Here is a 19,328-nt window from a genome sequence, read left to right on the forward strand (position 1 = left end):
CCTCCTGTGGTCATAAGCTGGAATTACACACTGAAATCCACAAATAGAAACTGCCACACAATTTACATGATCTGCATTGCCTTCTACGTGAATTCATCTGTGTATTAAATTACTACACACATGAATTATTGCAACATTTCCTGTTCACATAACACATTTAATTTTCTAATTATTTGATCAGAAAAGCAGTATAATTAGAGTGGGTCACTATTTAGTTCATATGTTTAGAACAGCTGCAGAAACCTGCCACACTCTGGTGTTAAGAGAAAGTAAAACTGCAGAAAAAAACATCAACAATGAATCTCAGCTGCTTTCTGTGTCACATACTTTCACTTCAGTATCTATACTTAAATGTAAGACTGAAGCCAAAACATAAATCTGAAGAATATAAAGTTCACAACAAATAATTGTGAAGCTTGTGAAAATAAAAGGGATGAAAATCTGATTTTCTCAAATTCAGAAGTTTACATTCACTTTAACAGCATTGATTTTAAAATAGATGAATGCTGATAATTAATGAACATAAGGATTTGGATTAAATTCAACAAACTGACATTCCTGAATTAGATTCACTCAGAATAAACTTATTTATCACAAATCCTTAACAGTTATTTGAACAATCCGGCCCAAGCATTATATTTTTTATTAAAATATAAATAAAAACATTTCAGAAACAGTTGATCTAGTAAATAAAGCTCTTTATTTAAACAGTTTAGCCATCACTATCATTTCAGAAAGCTAAATGTTTTGTAATCTCAATGATAACCTTCAGGATGGGAATTGAACTGCCAACCACCAGCCTTCAGTGCAAATGAAATAATTTAAAAGATTCTTTCTGTATAAAAATCAAGTTTATTGGTTTTATTATCTTTACAATAGAATTTTTTTGCACGTTTCTGAAGGCTAAAGAAAGAAAATCATAAATAAAATCACAAATTTCAGCAACAGTTTTGCAACAAATTGTTGAGTTTATAAACAAATTTCATCTTTACACTCTGTTCTTGACCTTCTAGGTGTGACATTATCACACCTGCATCCAATGAACGACTCGCTGCCAGACTTGAGGACTTTCTGCTGAAGAGTCAAATCAACCAAAATCTGAAGACTCCTGATTTTTAAAAGGTAAAATTCACCAAATATTCACTTTTTAAATTCCTGCAATGATCCACTGAAGATTTATTCGAGGTTTGGGGGCCAAATCCGGCCCTCCAGTGGTTTTTATGTGGCCTATACATTTGAGAGATGCATAAAAACACCTTAAAAAAGAACAAAGAAACATTTTGCTTAAATGTTTTCTTTATCAATCAAAACAAAATGGATTTGATTCTTATGCAACCAAATTACATCAGTTTGAAAAGATATTCCATTTTATTAATTTGAAGAAGTTCTCTTTAATAGTGCAGCTTTTCATTAATACTTTAACGCAGGGACGGTTCAAGGTTTTTTGGGGCCCTAAAGAAATTTAAATTAGGTCCCCTGCACTAACATGACAACACCACGTACTTCATCATTTAGAGGCAACGCTAATTAGCATATTTTGTAATTACTTACATGGTACTGTCATGTAAAGTTTGCTACCTTACAGGAGCAAACAACCAAAAATGCTCTAATTAATTATGTTATTTTGTTTTCCATATTAATTTAACTATTTAAAAGTAAAATCTGCAGACAATGAATTTACAGTAAACAAGTTAGCAAGTTTATATAAACGACTTTGTTTTAAAAATTTGGAACAGATGTGGAAAAAAGTGAAAGTGTGCAATCTTTACGGTACAAAATAATAAATGAATAAGTGATGCTCTTGGGGGCCCCCTGGTGGCGCGGAGGCATATTTTAGCAATTTACTAAGAGGTTTTATCAACATTTTCTGGCCTTTGAGGACATTAATGATTTTAATATGAACCAAAATGAATTTGAAACCGCTGTTTTAGAGAGATCCGATTTATGTTTGAACATCAAATCCATTAAGATTTTAATCACAAATTTTGTGGTAAACTTTGGGAATATTTGTTAGCATCAACACTGGAGGAGGACGAGGAAATAAAACTGAACTGAAAATCTTTACTTTCTGTTTATAAGTTCTGTACATATGTGTCAAGATTTAAAAATTCATAGAGATGTTTTTCTATTAGTAAATTTATAATTATCATCTAATCTAAGCAGAGGTCATAATGTTGTCCAGGCTGCGGTTTGGGTCGTTCACTTTTTTAGCCCACAGCATGAAGATTATGAATCTGCGACTCAAAAACTTGTTTGTCAAATTGTTGAGCTCACAGTTTTGTCCCTGACAGCAGATCAGCCGCAGCCAAAAACAACAAGCGAGTCGAGTTTTCTTTGAAGAGAGAAACCAGAGATGGGACTGACGGTAAGGTTTCCTGCAGAGCCGGGTTATTTCCCAGCAGCTTTGCCGCCGTGTTTTCCACAAGACCAAAGTTTTGGCAGCGACTAATTCCCCACAAGATCATTAAACGCTGTGAAAAGCATGAGCTTCAGAAAGAAATGTATTAATCCTGTTGACATTCTCCAAACTTTCATACAACTCTCAGGAAAACTAATAAGCTTTATTCTGTAACTGTAATTCCAGATCGTTTTTCAGCTGTTTCCTCCTCAACCTTTAGTCTAAAAAAATCAAATAATGTCAAAATTCATAACCTTGGTCTTTATTTAAGAGTCAACAAATTGTTAAGCATCTGAACTCTAAAAAGCTATTTTACTTTACAGTCTTGTTGTCATGGAAACAGACACTTCATTAGTTTATTTACATTTCAGTTTTAGCTTGACTGTTTTCTATTTGGTTTAAGAATATTAGAGCTGTGGCTCCTCAAGCCAAAGGTCAAAGTTCATTGTATATTTCTGAGAAAACCTCTCCTTCTTTTATTGATGTAACATTAGCAGCGCAGCACAGCTGACTGCAAGAGGAACGTAGAAAAGCAACACTTCAGGAACAAAACTAACACTTAAAATATAATTTTTGATCCATTTATTGATTTTTTTAACGTGTGGCCGTTTAGAAAGATAACTGTTGCTGGTAGACCTGAAGCTAATATTAGCAATTAGCATCATTAGCATTCTGCTGTGAAAACCATGCATGTTCATTGTAATTAATAATATTTATATACTGTACATCCATCTTGGTAAATGTTTTAATCTCTGCTGGGAGTTGTAGTTTAAGTTTGTTTAGTACGTTTGGCAGCCATTTTGAAAAAACATTTCTTTTTATCTAGTTGTTGATATTTGCTCCCATTTGTGTTCAGTTTCCTCTCTGTTTTTATCTGCCGTTTAATAATTTAAGTGGATGTTTGTATTTCTGCTGGTTGTTGCCTAGAAATAAATATTTTAATCCTTGTTTTTCCAGATTCTTGTATGAATTTCAAAATTTTGTTTTGAACCTTCTTCCATCCACCTGCTGCCTCTTAGTCACGCAAAGAGGCTTTTGCTGCTAATGTTGTTTTTGTGGCGCTGTGTAAACTCTTCTTTCTCCACCTTCTTGACGGTGATTTGAGGAAACGAGGAGTGGCACAAAACGCCGCGCCAAAGCCGTTCATAGGAAATGATCTGAGAGTTCAGAACGGAGATGTTTTCAAGAGGTGACTGGGTTTAAGCCGTCATCACATCCTTTAAAGCGTGTGTGTGTGTTGTTGTTGGAAAGTATGGATGCTAATCAGTCCCAGATGGCGAGCAGAATCCCATTCTGGCTGTGTGTGTGTGTGTGTGTGTGTGTGTGTGTGTGTGTGTGTGTTGCGGGGGTAAAAACAGTCTGGGCTGGCTCGCTCCGTCCCAGGATCTTGAGACAGCGGGTGAAACACACTCCCAGTGAATGCGAGGAGAGCCGAGGCGTTGCGTGAGAACGATCCTCACCGACTCTCATTCGGAGGGGGAGTGTTTGCACGAGTGTGTACTTCGCTGACAGACCCGGCTGCCAAACGGTTTTGCTCTCAGACTCAGAGTGAGTCATGCCTTCGAGGTCAAACGGGACTAATTGCCGTGATGAACCCGAATGTTGTTTTTCTTTCAGCTTTGACACAGTAGCTAAAAGTTTGACGTGACGAGTCTGTTGTTTTTAACGCGATGCCAGGATGGGAAGACATCAGCAAGGAATTTTCAGCACAACTGCTGCAGTCAAAAACTCTGAAAAGGACTGAAAAAGCTGCTTTTAATTTCCTCTTTAACCTCTTTAAATTTCCATCTGACTCCACTTATAACTGTCCAGTTGATACATGCATCAGTATTATATTATGTACCTTCTTTTCTCATTCAATAAATTTATATTTTACACTTAAAATCTCAGGAGTTCATTAATTTCTTTTCAACTAGCATCAAAGAGTAAACTTGTCATTAATCAAACTAATTTATAAAAAAATAAACCTACAAATCAGAAAAGGTAAGCAACAAAAAGATATATAAACAATAATAAAAATGTATCAATCTTCTAATTTGACTGATTTATCTCCAGTTGGTATTTTGTCCTTCAGATTTTTTGTGTTATATTTTATGTAAGATGATCAGTTTTTGATCTGCTTCTGCTGTCTGTTAGCATGTTAGCATGAGTAGCATGCGGGCTGGAATTTTCACTTTTTAAAAATAATTCTTAAGAAAAATGGTTCACATATTATACTAGCAAAAGACATAAATTACATCCATTGACATACTTTTTTTTACAGGACTAAACATGCTAACCGTTAGCCACTCCAATGCTAACGAAAGTGCGTTGGAGTGGCTAGCAGTGGACGTTTTGTTACTGATGCCAAGATATCATTGATCAGATCAGTAGCACTGCTGGGTGAGTAATTTTCTTAATTTTGTCCCTAATTGCACTCCATACAGGTTTACTACAAAATGGCTGAAAAAGAAAACAGTTGTTGTTACAGTGGTCTAGTCCAAGTTTGCAACCTGTTGTTCTGGAAACATAGCTTCCACAACAGCTCCTAATAACTGGATTAAAATTTAATAAGTAATTAAATACAGTTTTTACATAAAAATAAAATAAATGCATGGTTTAGGGTTAGTAACTATTTATGCAGATTTATTTCTCATCACTAGGTTGGAAATCATGTGAGGTTTAATTGCATTTTTTTTTACATAATATCAACAGCTAATAAAAAAATATATATATACATCATATTTTATCAAAACTTTTATGCATACATAAATAAATAAAATATGGTTCTTCAAAAATCACAACAGATTTCCTGTTGTAAATATTTGTCATGAAACATTTGTGGCTCTACTAGAGTTTTATTGAGCTTCACTGAATAAAAAATGGGCCTCGGACCGTAAGGGTTGCTTACCTCCGGTCTAGTCAAAGTCCAGGCCTCTACATTAAGGAGGCTTTGTTTTAAAGAAGAGAGGTCCAGAAGTTTCTCCAGTAATTAGAGAAACAGAAAACTATTCCTGGAAGTTGCTGGCAGTTCTTGGTGTGCTCAGTTGATCATGAATCATGTAAAAAATGACCTAATATTTCTCCAGTTCTTGGAACCGCGGTGACGCCATCTTGTTTTTGACTACATTGTTTAATCCGATGAGTCAGAAGTTATGAAAACCAAGACAGATTCTCACCAAAACTCCCAAAACAACGACATGTTGGAAGCAGAACATCCCAAAAACTAAAGTCATTGTAGTTCATCAACCTGATGGATTCAAGATCCATAACTTTCTGGAAACTCTTCCAGAATCTAGGACAGAAACAATAAATCATAATTAATTGATCACTAATTGTCAACTCAAGTAATTGTTAACTGGAGTTTACAGACTCAAAAAAAGGACATTTGCTGAAAAAAACAACATATTCTGAGCAGTAATGAAGCCAAAACTGTACAAAACATATTTACATTTTGCATTTAAGGTTAAATATATTCTACAAAAGTGGGATATAAATTGTTTCAAATTATATTTAAAAAGTTTTTTATTAATCAGTATTAAAGCAGAAATGCTGAGTTTTCCACATATGAGCCATCATGATAAATTTTGTTCAACAAAAATTGTCCCAGAAATTATTGCGATAAATAATAATATGGTTTTTTAAAAACTATTTTTAAGTAATATTAATAAACTTTAGTTTTGAAAATGAATGTTTTCATTTTTAAAAATCCAATTATTACATTAATCCATAACTAAATTAATAGTTGCAGCCTTACAGAAATGACATGAAGTTTTGTTTTCCAGGACGAAGCTCAGTCTCCTACTGGGAGCTGCCCATAACAGAACCAGTAAGACCAGTAGGAACCAGAACAGCTCTGCATTTTCCTCTTTCCTCTTCGGTTTGTTCTGACTAAACTCTCTGACGCTCGTCTGGTTTTCTTTCCACATATTTGAATCAGAAATAATGAAAACGCTGCGGCTCTGATGCAGCCGGCGGTTTGATATCCCAGGAATGAAATGGGAGGATAAAATATGTGCTATTCCCCATAAATGATTTATTTTTCTGTTTCTGGGTTTGACTGAGGAAGAAGCTGAGATGTTTTCACACCAGCAGGAGATCAGATGTTTTGGTTTATCTGTGTCTGACTCTGAGCTGTGAATTTTCTCACATTTCTGTTTCCGGAATATCGTTCTCCGCATCAGGAATTCCAGAAGTGCATCAGATTTCAGAATCACCAAACAAAGACGTTTTCCCACAGAGCACAAGAACAGCTTTGCGCTGGATGATGGAAACTTTCACGCTGACACATTAACGTCCAGCTGGGAGGTTGTTTCACAGTTTGGTAAAATTTTGATCCAACAGCATCGAGTTATTTCAGCTTTCGGAACATTTCAAACATCTGAGTACTTTTCTGTCTTATTTTTTTCCCCAAGAATCTCCAAACTGCAGCTTCTCCATCTATTTTATGCCATAATTTAATCATTTTTTATGCTCATTTTTTGTGTGGTACCTACAAATAATGACCTACGTCATGTTTTGCTGAATAAAAACATTTTCAAAGTGGTCTAGAAGGATTTGGAGCTCAAGAAAGTCCTGGGTTTTAATCTCTTTGGGATTTTCTGTCATATCCTGGGGTTATTTTGGGTTGTGTTTCTATTATGCTAAACCCAGGTATCATTATTTATTGTATTTAACTTCCCTGTCTTTGCTCTCCCTCAGTCTGCCTGCCAGGTCTCCACTCTCAGCTGCTCCCGTTTCTCCCAGTTTTAAACTTTCATTAACTGGCTGATGGATTCTCCTGCTGGATCCCATTCCTCCCTGCTTCCCTTTCTATTCTTCTCACTATTTGTAAGTTTGCTTTTATTTTTCATTACCAGTCCGTGTTAGCTACTGCCTTTCTTAGAATAAAACTGTTTTAAAGGCTACATTAATCTGTAAAACATCCATAAAATAATAGTTTCAGTTAGAAAAAGCTTTTCTAAAATCAATTCAGAAGGAAGAATAACTTACATTTCCCAGGCAATAACAATAAATTTACAAATGATAAATGATTACATTTATGACTAATCCTAGTAGATTATATTCACTAAGGAGTTAATAAAGTAAAAAGCAACACAAAATGTCTCTTCATGGCCAAAAATGTAGAGTTTTGGAGTGAGTTTTATGTTTTTGTGGAGATGTTTGCTAAACTTTAAAACTCCTGCATCACTCTGCCAGTTGTTTACAATCTGCAAAAGATTGTAAACGATCCTTTCATACCATCAGAATCAGCTGCTGCGGCTGAAATCTGCTCATCAAATCCAGATGTTTTTACATGTTTCATAGTAAAACACATAACATGTTGACACACACATCTGCTAGCAGGAGGAATCTGGTTCTATTGCTAACATGTAATTATTTTAGTCATAATTTATAAGCTACAATTCTATATAAATGTTGTGGTTTTAGTAAGATTTCTGTATCCTGTGGATATTTTAGTCAGATTACGCAAAAGGTTTTATTCAAACTATCCTCTTTGATCAGGTTCATAGCTATGAAATAGTGGAAGTAAGTAACAAGAATTTGCAAAATTCAGATCATATCCAACCTGATTCATTGGATTTTTTAAAACATGTCATTGAAACTACATCCTGATCTTGTACTTGGAATGAAAACTTTCCGTTTTGGTGCAAATTCATCCTGAATGAAGAGGAAGTCGTTCTGAACCAAACAGTGGAAACCTGAAAGCTTCCCTCTCCATTTCAGAACCATTTGAATATCTTCTGATTTGGATTTGCATCCAGCAGACTTGAAAGGCTCATCCAAATTCACATGCAACTGTTTTTTCTCTGATAACTCGGAAAGTTGAACAGTGGTTATTCAGACCGGTACCTGAACAGAACATCACGTCATAAACTGAACTGTAGCTTTAAGGCTAACAACCATCTGCCACCCAGTTATGGGAAGCTAAAGGGGCCAAAAAGATGCAACTTTTCCTGTCTTGGATGCATTGTCTGCATAAATAATTAACACACAAATAAAGCATCATACAAGAAAAAGATGAGGGGGAAAAAATTACAAATTTTAATATTCTACATCCTGCTGCCCAAAGATTCATGTCTGTTTCCTTTTATTTTAACGTATCAACTGAAGAAACTCCATCTATAGTCTGTCTGAATATTTCTGAGATGTGCAATAACGGAAAGTATCAACATATTGAAGTAATAACAAAGATTTTGTGTCTTTTTTTAACCATATTTTAAGTTAATAACCATCTTTAGCTAGTTTGGTAGCAGAGCTAATGCTAACGTGCGACTCGTAGGGTAACATTAGATAAATGGTAAACCTCAGGTTTACTTCACATCAAATGCTAAAGTCAAACTTGCTAGCAAGTTAACATGCTAATTTGTAGAAATATATTTTAAAAGGTTTATTACTTTTTTGGTTTCCTTCTTGACAAACCAGATGGAAAAAATAAGTAAACTTAAACAAAGTAAATTCTAATATTTTGCAGGTTTAACTCATTATGTGTTGTTTTTTTCTAGACTTCAGTTTGTAAATAATTCAATAATAATTCATCCTCAAAGTTTGATCTTTAAAAATATTCCTTCGCCAGACGTTGGGATATTGTAGACACACAGTCTTCATTTTTGAACAAATCACTAGTAAGTAATCCATTTAGCTGAACTCTTTCCAAAAATATCCCAACACTGATATAAACAACCTGCAACATGCAATTAATTGAGTTTCACTGTTGAAAATGGGCACCTATTTCCTGACTTTTCCTAATTTAATTGAAATGACCTTTTTGATAACATTAAGGTCAAAGTAGGAACTATATTTCCTATTTATGTGATAACATTAGATAAAATGCTGTCTTTGTTGCTCAGGAATAAAGTCCAATCCGACTTGAAACTCAACATCCAAACTCAGCAACATCTGCTGTTAATTTACCAGCAGCCTGGCTGAACCAGTGGTTCAATCAGATTTTCATCCTGCTGGGTTTTCTGTTCATCGGGTCAGAACCAGGACCGGCCCGCTGCTTCAACAACCTACAATCACATCCCGATTCACCAACTTCATTTCTAGAAGTTAATTTGAGACGTTGTGAGTCTGGAAAGTTGCTCCACATTTCCATCGTTTGTTTTATAAACCGAACACAAAGCAGCAGAGATGAGTTGGCAGTTCAGAAAACACAAACATTGGTTTAAAAAAATGTTTCATACGACACCAGCCTGAGGTTTACTTTTAATACGGAGCAGATCTTCAGCTTTTTGCAGGCTGCATAAAAACAGTCAATGCTATGTGAAAGTAAATTCAGGACATGTGAAGTGGACCAAAGAGAGTTAAACGACTCTACCACTTTAAAGCAATGGATTTTATTCAAGGTCTTGTATTTAGTTATTTGACCTAAATTCCTTTGCATTCAAGAAGCCGGACATCTACAGCCAGGATCGTCCACTGCTGGTTACAGGAAATAGATTTATTGGAAAACTAAGCAAAACGTACAGAAGGAATTATGGGTGTGAACAGCAAACTGGCTGGCTCAGAAACGCTGGAGAGGTGATTACTGGATCCTCTAAGTCCAATCCACAGAATGAATTAATACAAAATGATAGAATAAGAAAAACTACAGCTAAACATGAATCAATATAATACATAACTGAATGTCAAAAACAAAGGCACAAAGAACCATCAAGGAGAAAATGTTCTGGCCAAACAAAACTCTAAAGCCGTTCCAGCCGCTCAGCAGATTGGATACAGCTGAATAATCAACAATTACATTTTTCCTGGAATAACTAGATTACCTTTTCTTGAAATTGATGAGCATTGACAAAAAGCCGTTGATGAGAAGCCTCAGCAGCTTTACGTTGGAGATAATTAACAAGTTGTTCCCAGACCTACTGGAGCTTTTACTGCCATGTAAATGCCACCTCTGCATGTCGCAATAAAATGCTGCGGTGGTCTGCGGTGGCACAGTGGAAAGTTAACATTTTGGTGCTGCCAGTGTTTGAAATAGTGCCGTTTAGTCATGGATCTGGGCGGCTAATGATGGGAAACAAAGACTGCTGGCTCTCAGACAGCTCTGCTCTCTGTACAGTTAATCCCGGCAACAAGAAACAGGCAGATTCCCAAATCCAGGGACAAACTCTGATCAGAGGAAAACTTCAGCCTCTCTGTCAGCCGAAGACTTTACTTATTCCTGTAAGAACTTTTATTTGCTCTAATTACGGGAAAAGATGGTTTAAAAGCTTGAGCTGTCCAGATCACTCAGCTTTGTCAAGATTTGTGACCAGGGTTTCCTTCAGCGCAGCAGCAAAACTGAAACTGGAAGGGCGAAAGTTTCTTCTTCATTTGAAGAAATTTACATTACTAAACAGATCTTTGAATCTTAAAGTTTCAGTTCCTGCGTGAAATTTCCATGTCAGCAGATTTCACCCACCAGTGACCAATGAAGCCACTTTAAAGACAGAAATGATGAAAATATTCAGAAAAGTATGAATTTATTTCTAATTATTTGAAAAATAATTTGACTGGACAGTGGTGCGGTAGGTAGCACTGTCCTCCCCATGCATGTGTGGGTTCTCCTTTGGTACTCTGGACCTCTGGTGATTGAGAGACGATTGCTTCCTGAAGTCATGTGTTTTGAAGTTTTAAACTTTCCTCAATCACTAAGAACAGAGAAAACCTGATTCCTTACCCAGAGAGCAGAATCCTGGGAACCCTCCTGGAGCCTGGGATGTCCTGGTGTCCTTACTGCTGAGCTCCTGGTCCCCTGACTGGGGATCCTTTGACATGATTGGACCAGCATGAAGGAGTTAGAGGAAATCCCCTCTGGATAGACCCACAACCTACAGGAGGGAGCTGGAGGAGGTTTCAACAACCAGGTCCTGAACGTGACTCTTCCTCCAGTCCAAGCTCTTCCTGGTTCCTGTCATCACCTGATTCATCGCTTCTTCCATCTGTTCCCTCTTTTCCCTTGTAGTGTTTTTTGCTCGTTTGGTTAATGACAATATGTTTGTACCTTGGTTGGTCGTTAATGTTATAAGGCCATCAACTCCCAAAGCACAAATTATCTCAAGGTTGTTTCTGGTTCAGCGCCTTTCATTGCATCTCTGTGTGTTCTGTAGCGAAGCAGACATCACACCACAACCGTCTGCCTCGGACTGCCTTAGTTTTCTGGATAAACAGCTGGCAGCTTGGTCAGTTTGAGTCCACTGACCGGATGTTATCGCTGCTTTCTCTTCTGTCTTCTTATTGATTTTTGCACATATTTGCCGTCTTTGTTTGCACAAGTTTTTCTGTCAGGACTGTTTGCATCCTGATATGTGATAATTCTTCTTTTACAGTATTGAATACCTGCAACATTACACCACCTGAGTCATCACTACAAGGTGTCTTGAATCAGAAACAAGCAAAAACTACTTCACACATGTCAGGTGTGAGGACTAGCGAATATCAAGGTTCTTGTTTTTCACCCTGAAAGTCCCAAGATATGAGACTGTCTGCCTTTTGGTTTTGTAAATTTAGTCTTTGGCGTGCTGAAGCAGGTTTCTCTCAACAAAAACAGTGATATATCACACCAACTTTGGCTGCACTGAATAAAAGGAACGTCACAGGAATCCTTCACATTTATAGCTTTGTAGAAGCCAGCGCACCTCAGTGTAACAGAGCGTAGGAGGATACTGTGAGTGACTGCCAAACGACCCAAACATTAAATAAATATGAGCAGGCACCTCGTGATTGCAAACCTCGAGCCAGCGCAGGAAGAGTTCAGCCACAGGGGAAGACATTCAGTCTTCACCTGCTGATTGTCCCCAGAAAGAAGGACTCATTTCCTGGATGTTTTAGCTCAACCAGTGACAGGAAACATCTAGTTAATATCACTATCTTATGAAGGAATTGCTCATTTCAGCAAAACAGCTGGCAAAACTGTTTAAATTTGTGAATTATACAAAAATCCACCGCCTTTTGGCATGATGGGTTTGGTTTTCTCAAACAGAGCTGTGCATTAGGACTAAACATCTCCACTTTGGACTAATACTGTTATTGTTTAAAAGTATCAGTTAATTATTTTAATTTAGGTGCTGAAAGAAGTACATCTATGGATTTTTTTTGTTCCACTGAAATGTTTCAAATCATCAAACAATTCAATAAATACAAAACAGTAATGACAAGAGGTAGTTTTTAATTAATTTATGATTTTATGACTAAAGTTAAGACATTTGAAAACTACTTTTTGCATCATTGATTCATATTTTTGTTAGGATGAGCTTAAAACATTTATATATTTATTTGTTGAAACTCTCACTATGTTATGACAGTATACTATAGTGAGACAGATAATCTGTGAAAACAAAATGAAGCTTGGCTGCCTTCTTCCAGTGCTCCCAATGCTATCTAGAAACAACCAATCAGAGCCAGGAGGCAGGCCTTAGTGCTGTCAATCATGCCCATCTTGCTCTCTGATACATTGTAGCGTCTCCCTGTCATCAGAACCTATTGTGAATGCTAAGACACGTTAACATGGCTACCGATGATGGCAAGTAAGTTATTTATCCACATGTAGCAACATGTTCACAAAGGTGATTGACAGCGCTAAGACCCTCCTCCTGGCTCTGAGTGGTTGTTTTTGACCAGAGCGGTGCATTTCTTCAGATTGCAAGAGCAGCCCAGGGAGGAAGACCTTTTCTCAGATTATCTGTTTCATATTATACTGTCACAACATGGTGATAGTTTTCGCAAATATGTAAAAAAAACTTTTTTTGAAAATAAAAGTTACATACAGCAGCTTTAAGTGTGACAAAAACCTAAAGTAAGAACGATTTGTACTACATATAAGCTATAACTATTTATTTACACATTAATTAAGGTTTTTATTATTATGAAAGTATAGATTTTCGAAGTTGAACAGTTGTCCAAGTGCGATTGTTACAAAACTCTTCTTAAGGTCTTCCACATAGATAGCGCCTGTGTAGTCCCTGTGCGGCTGTGGTCGGTCTACCTTAAATATTTCCGCTCTGACGTTACAGTGACACACATTACGCCGCTGCTCCGCTCCATCAAATCACAACGGGGGCGCCGCCGCTGCAGTCAGAGGTCTTCTCGGTGAAGCCCTCCGAGGGAACCCTTTAAACTGCTCAAAGTTCGGACTTTTTTTCGGATGATACCGGAGTGGAAACGCTCGAATAACCCAAACATGACAAGTTACGACGGTTTGCTACCTCTTGCCATGTCGGCGTAGCTAGAAAAGTCCGGAAAAGTCTCCGTGGTCCGCAACAAACAAGGCGAGCTGTACCAGAGTATTCGTAACCGTCGAGTATTCCCCTACTTTTTCGCTGTTATTATTGGTTTCCTTTTGATTTTTTTTCGGGGAATGTACCTTTTCCGAACCGGTTTGGACGTGTTAAAGTATTTTTAAAGTCTGGATAGTTCTACTTTTTTCTTATTTGGACTTTGTTGCGTTGCCTCACCATGTTGCCGAGCACGGCGCAGTACGCGATGAAGAAACGGAAGAAGCCGGTGCAGAAAACGTAAGTTGACTGAAGAATAACTTCGCTAAATTGTTTTATTAACAACTGGTTACCTTCTAATAATGGTCATTTAAACATATTTTCCCAGTTTTTATGCTTTTTTGGGCTACTAAGGAAGTGAATCTGATTGTTTAAATAACAACATTCCTCTAAAATCTGTGTTTATATGTGTTTGAATTTTCAAAACAAGAAGTTGCAGCTTTGCAAACACATCCAGTTCAGTCAGAGCATTGCAGCCTGTTGTTACAGAGTTATACAGCTGTAATAAACCTTGCTGTACTCTGTGTGTTGTGACGTTGGGAAATATCCCAACCATCATTTCGATCCATTTATCCCCACATGGCTGGGTTCCGCATTTTAAGGGGAAACCTTCTTGGTTTTCTAGTTATGAAAGCAAACATGTTTGTGTTTTTCTCTGGATTTCCCCTCTGAGGACTCTCTGAAGGGTCCGTGAGCGTAATGTGAGATGAACCTTGAATATTTCAGGTGAATTTTGTCCGAATTAAGTAACTGGATCTCTTTGTTAACAACCAGACGCCCACATCCACACACATCTCCTTCCTCTGCTGCAGCATTGTCAATAGATTTGCTCATTGGGTGAATGTGAACTCTGTCGACCCTGTATTGATTTCAGGAAACCCATAAACACTTAAAGTAATCCTCTGTTGAACATAAGGAGCCAGTATTGAAGCCCATTTGGTGGTGGTCCTCTGTTCAGTTGTTGTTCTAACCTCTGGTTTTGGATTTGCCTCACATGCTGCTTCAATAAGCCAATATGGCCGCTGGTTCTTCTTATGTAAACAGATTTGACTTGTTTTTCTGTCAAACACACCACAGCCAGGTGACATGCCAGCGTCTGACGTAAACCTCGTTGGAGGACTCTGTACCATGTTCGCTGCTGTGTTTGTGTTTGACCTGTTTGGTTGGAGCAGAAATGTCCTGTTGCTGCAAAACAAGCCCACAGTACCACCCCTCCACCACCATGCTTCCCAGTTGGTTTGAGGTGGTTGTGCTGATATGCTGCATATTACGGGCCAAGCATCTTTACTTTGGTGCAGTGGTCAAAGGGTAACGTGCAGCTTTGGATACATTGATTATTCAGTGCTTTAGTTTCTGTACTTCTCTTTAAAGTTTTTCTAGAAGATGTTCTAGGTTTGCACCAGAAGGAATCAATTTGTTGCAGCATGTCAGAGATTTATGAAAAATCTCTAAAACTGTTTCTCTGTTTGATTATTCGTTCAGAGAGGATTTAAATTTTGTGTTTTTCAGGCCAGCTAATCAGGATTTTCTATTTCTGATCCGTCTTTTTGGTTTGAATAATTTGGTTTTGGTCTAAAATGATGCTGTGTAAGTATATTAAAGTTATAAAAACACAAACTTTGGTGTTTTGTTAAACATTTTTCCAGCTTTATCCTGATATCCAGAACTCGCACATTACAGTGGACCCTCAGTGGATACGTTAGACCTTGTAACTGCCTGTTTTGATAGTTTAAATGTCACATTTACGCAACTTTGGATTAATATGCATCTTAACACAACTAACATCTACAGTCATCACCAAGGAAATGAATGATGTTCCTGGATTATATAGTATGTTAGTAGAATTGAGTCTCTTAGAATATTTCAGAGAAAAATCAGCAAATTTTGTGAATACTGAACCCTTAAAGAGACGTAGGTCCACTGTAGTCAAATGTGGATCAGAAAATAACAAGACTAATATTTTTAACCAAACAATGAATTAAATCAACCAAACTTAAAGTTGATTTGTCTCCTTGAGGATTAAAATAAACAGTTTCTTACATAAATTTGAACCCAGACTGTTTTGTTGTGTTTTAATAACAAGGAAATTATGTTTTCTTATTGCTAAATATTCATAACTTTAAAGTTTTTCCTTATTAATGAACAAAATGCTACAAAGCAACAGATAGTTGTTGGTAACCCTGATATGGACCAAAATGAGGGATCGATGTGCAGAAATAAAACCACATCAGCCTCTCAGAGTGTAATAAAAGTCATTTTTAGCCGTCCTCCAGCCGCTCCAGGCTGCTTTAACCCTTTTCTGTTTCCTCCTCTCTCATCTAAATGGTTTATAGTTCAACTTCTCAACAAAAGCAGAGCAAACGCGAGCCGCTCTGAAAAGTCTGAGCGCAGATTCGTGGCAGAACCCCATCCAGAACCGCGGTTTCAGTGTGTGTGTGGCGCTACCTGCATTAATCATAATCAGGACGTGCAGCGAGAGCGCTCTCACGCAATGTTTCCACGAGGGAGGAGGGAGAGCGGGAGGATGGCGTAATCTGAGACTCCCTCACTATTTTTCTCCTCCTCCTCTGACTGCCACAACATACTTTTTTTCCTGTCTTTCCTTATGTCTTTGTGTGTTTTGTTAGGGGGGGGTTTCTTCCCTCCCTTGACTCAAATTAACATAGTTTTGTGTCACGCAAACGTTACATAAGTCTGCCATGTTCAGAGTTTTAAGGAAAAGTGGCTCCCAGGGAGTTTATCTTTCTTTATTTGTAGGGAAATGGAGCTGGTTGGGTGAGTTCTGTGCTCACTCGCTCTAACATGAGCAGAAAAGTTTCCATTTGTGGTGATTTCTGTGCGAGTAAATACACCAGCATTGTGGAGCAGAAAGGTGAAGCCTGAACAGACACCCGGTTGCAGGTGGAGGCTCCAGATGTGGCAGACGGTGTGAAAGTTCATCCCTAACGTGTTGGAGGCTGAGGTCACGGCTCTGCAGGCTGCTCTGCTTCCTCCCACACATTCATCACAGCAGCTGAATACTTCTGAGGTTGCTCACTCACTTCCTCTCTGACAGCGGACTTTTCTGTCCTTTACACAGATAAGAAGCTTGGTTTGTCATTTAGAATCAATCCAGTCCATCTGGAGGAGAAAGAAGCTGCTGAAGTATTTCTGCCATGATTTAAACACAATAAAGTTGCATTAACCACATTTATTGGTTGTGGTTACGTGTGTGTGTGTGTGTGTGTGTGTGTGAAGGCTTCCCACAGATTTTTAACCCTTTTTCTTTGAGCCTATTGTTGAGGTCGGACACTGATGTTGGACAAGAAGGTGAGACTGAGGTTGTTACTAGAAGAGGTCAAAGTTTAATAATATGAGTTTATCAGAGGTTCACTGAGTCAGACTTATTATTATTATTAAGGAGGTATAATCTGACGCTTACTGGACGGTTTATACAAAGCAACAAAAGCAGGACATTGAAGGAAACAGTTCACTTTACTGAGCTGAAAGGTTTGATGTTTCTTGAAGTTGCTCCAGCTACAGATGTGTTTCCATCCAGGTGTTTTCACTGCAACACTTTAACGAGTGTGTTCTTTATGTCAAAGGTGAGATCAGTGATTCTGCTCCAGACAAGATTTTATTGGCTTGGAAAGACTCCAAAAGAGTCACTGGGACTTTCTGAATGCTGTGTGCATGCAGGTAAAGCAGAGGTGTGTGTGTGTGTGTGTGTGTGTGTGTGTGTGTGTTTCTGTTTGAGGGGATCCAGTGGTGTAGAGCCCAGTATCTGTGCAGGTGTTTACAGGTTCGCTTAGCACCTGATCCAGAATGGTACTGATTGTTTTACGGATGCGTCACGTGACGTCTGCTGGGTTTTATTGTCTGTGAACAAATGCGGTTTACCCAGATTAACCACAGACCTCAGCCACATTAAAATCAGCCTCTTTTGTAATACTTATCTGCTGTTTTCATTTTGCAAACACATAGAACTCTGCAAAACAACACAATTAGTCACAAAAATAAGATTCAGGTCAGAGGAGGAAGCAACTTGTTTGCTTTTATTGCAGCACTTCTCTCAGATAAGATAAGGTATGAAAACTTCTTGGTTTACATTTCTAATAAACGTCCTGCGCTGTCCTGTTTTCAACAGCTGATTGGAGCGGGTTCTTGTGCAGCCCGGCGGTCAGACGCTGGTGTTTGGTTTGGGTTTGTGGTGAGGTCACGCTGCAGTGAGTGTAATGTGTTAAGTGAAGGGACAGCTGCAGCAGACGCAGCGTCTCCCTGTCTCTCATGACTGACATGTGATGGAAATCAGGCCCTCAGCTTTCTGACCAAACACAAGCAAAAAGGACTCTTTGTGCTTAAGAGCTGATGCTATAAAAAAGGAAGGCGATGTGTTGAGGATTTGAACAGAGGTTTTAAAGACAGTTTAACCTTTTCTGAGTTCACTTTGCTTTTAAAGCAGCAGCCAGTAAAGCAGAAACTATTTGGATGCTTTTATTCTGGAAAACCAATAAATTCCTCACATAGTCTCCATGTTTTTCTGTAAATAGATGCATTATATCATCAACAAACTGTTGGTGCACGACTATAGCCAGTATGTGTTATTGTTGCTGATATTTGTGATACTCTGAGTTTTGGGCTGCAGGTATTTTATTGGTTCAGGTGTGCTGTTTTCTGATATGAGCTCAAATGATCCTCCTGTTGCTTCTGGATCATAACTGCAGCAGAGAACACCGTGTTTAGTTTCTATTGTTCTGAAAAGGTGCTACTGCCCCGTCACGGACAAAGTGCCTTTGTGAAAGCGCAGGAGAGAGTTTGTTCAAGTCTAAAACACACACACACGCATGCACACACACACACATACACACACTCCCGTATAATGCAGAGCGTTTTCTTCAGCTCACACGCCCCTTCCAGGACAGATCTGCTCGATAAGATGAGGAGCAACAACACTGGCTGCTCATTGTTCTTACAGGGAACGCCGTCAGGAATGCAGCGATAGTCATCTCGCCTTGATTCCAGATATGTCGAGCACCACAGTTTTATTTGAAACAGATGTCTTATTAACAAGACAGGAAAGGACACTTTTAGACATTTATTTTACACAAATACACATTTTAATGCTGCACACGAGACAGAGTGTGTGACACATTGTGAATTATTTATTCTGGAGGAGAAATGTAGAGTTAAAGACCTAACCTGTGTGGTAGTTGACAGCTAGTGACAAAAACACTTCAGTTCTGCTCAGGTTCTGACCGGCATTGTCTCTCCACATCCCCCAATTCCTATATCCAACTCACTGCTCTGTCCTGATTCTCAGATCTTTGCGGCACTTGATTTAATAATCGATTTCTCTCATAAAATCGTCCGCTACCGACATCAATGCCAATATTTGTTGCGCCTTTTATTTTGGCAGAATCAGATGATCATGGATGATAAAATACACTCTCATCAACCATTTTAAAACTGGTTGATGAGCTTAACCAGTGGAAGCAGAGAATTCCCATCTTTTGTCAGCCAGTGAATGCACCGTCGGTAGGTGGCCAGTTTGTTCTAGTAACAGCAGGTCTCTGGATCAAACGGTGAAGTCAGAAGAAACTTATCATGTGAAAACATGATTTCTAAACTTTGGCAACCAGTTGAGAAACTCTGAGTAACAGTAAGACTCAGATCTCCTGTCTGAGATTTAAGACGTTTCAAAACGTCTCCATGGCGAT

At 38.1% G+C, this 19,328-nt stretch overlaps 1 protein-coding gene across 3 annotated transcripts in view; it reads left to right on the forward strand.

Moving 5' to 3' along the window:
* Positions 1-13,406: 13,406 nt before the first annotated feature.
* LOC122827162 (aryl hydrocarbon receptor-like) overlaps positions 13,407-19,328 on the forward strand; it is a 39,301-nt gene continuing 33,379 nt past the window's right edge. For all 3 annotated transcript variants that reach the window (XM_044109776.1, XM_044109777.1, XM_044109778.1), the window contains exon 1: positions 13,407-13,872. In XM_044109776.1, the coding sequence (XP_043965711.1) occupies positions 13,814-13,872 (59 nt within the window). In that variant the 5' untranslated portion in view covers positions 13,407-13,813. The remainder of the gene's footprint in view (positions 13,873-19,328) is intronic.

This window comes from Gambusia affinis, linkage group LG24 (genome assembly GCF_019740435.1).
Source record: "Gambusia affinis linkage group LG24, SWU_Gaff_1.0, whole genome shotgun sequence".
NCBI lineage: Eukaryota > Metazoa > Chordata > Actinopteri > Cyprinodontiformes > Poeciliidae > Gambusia > Gambusia affinis.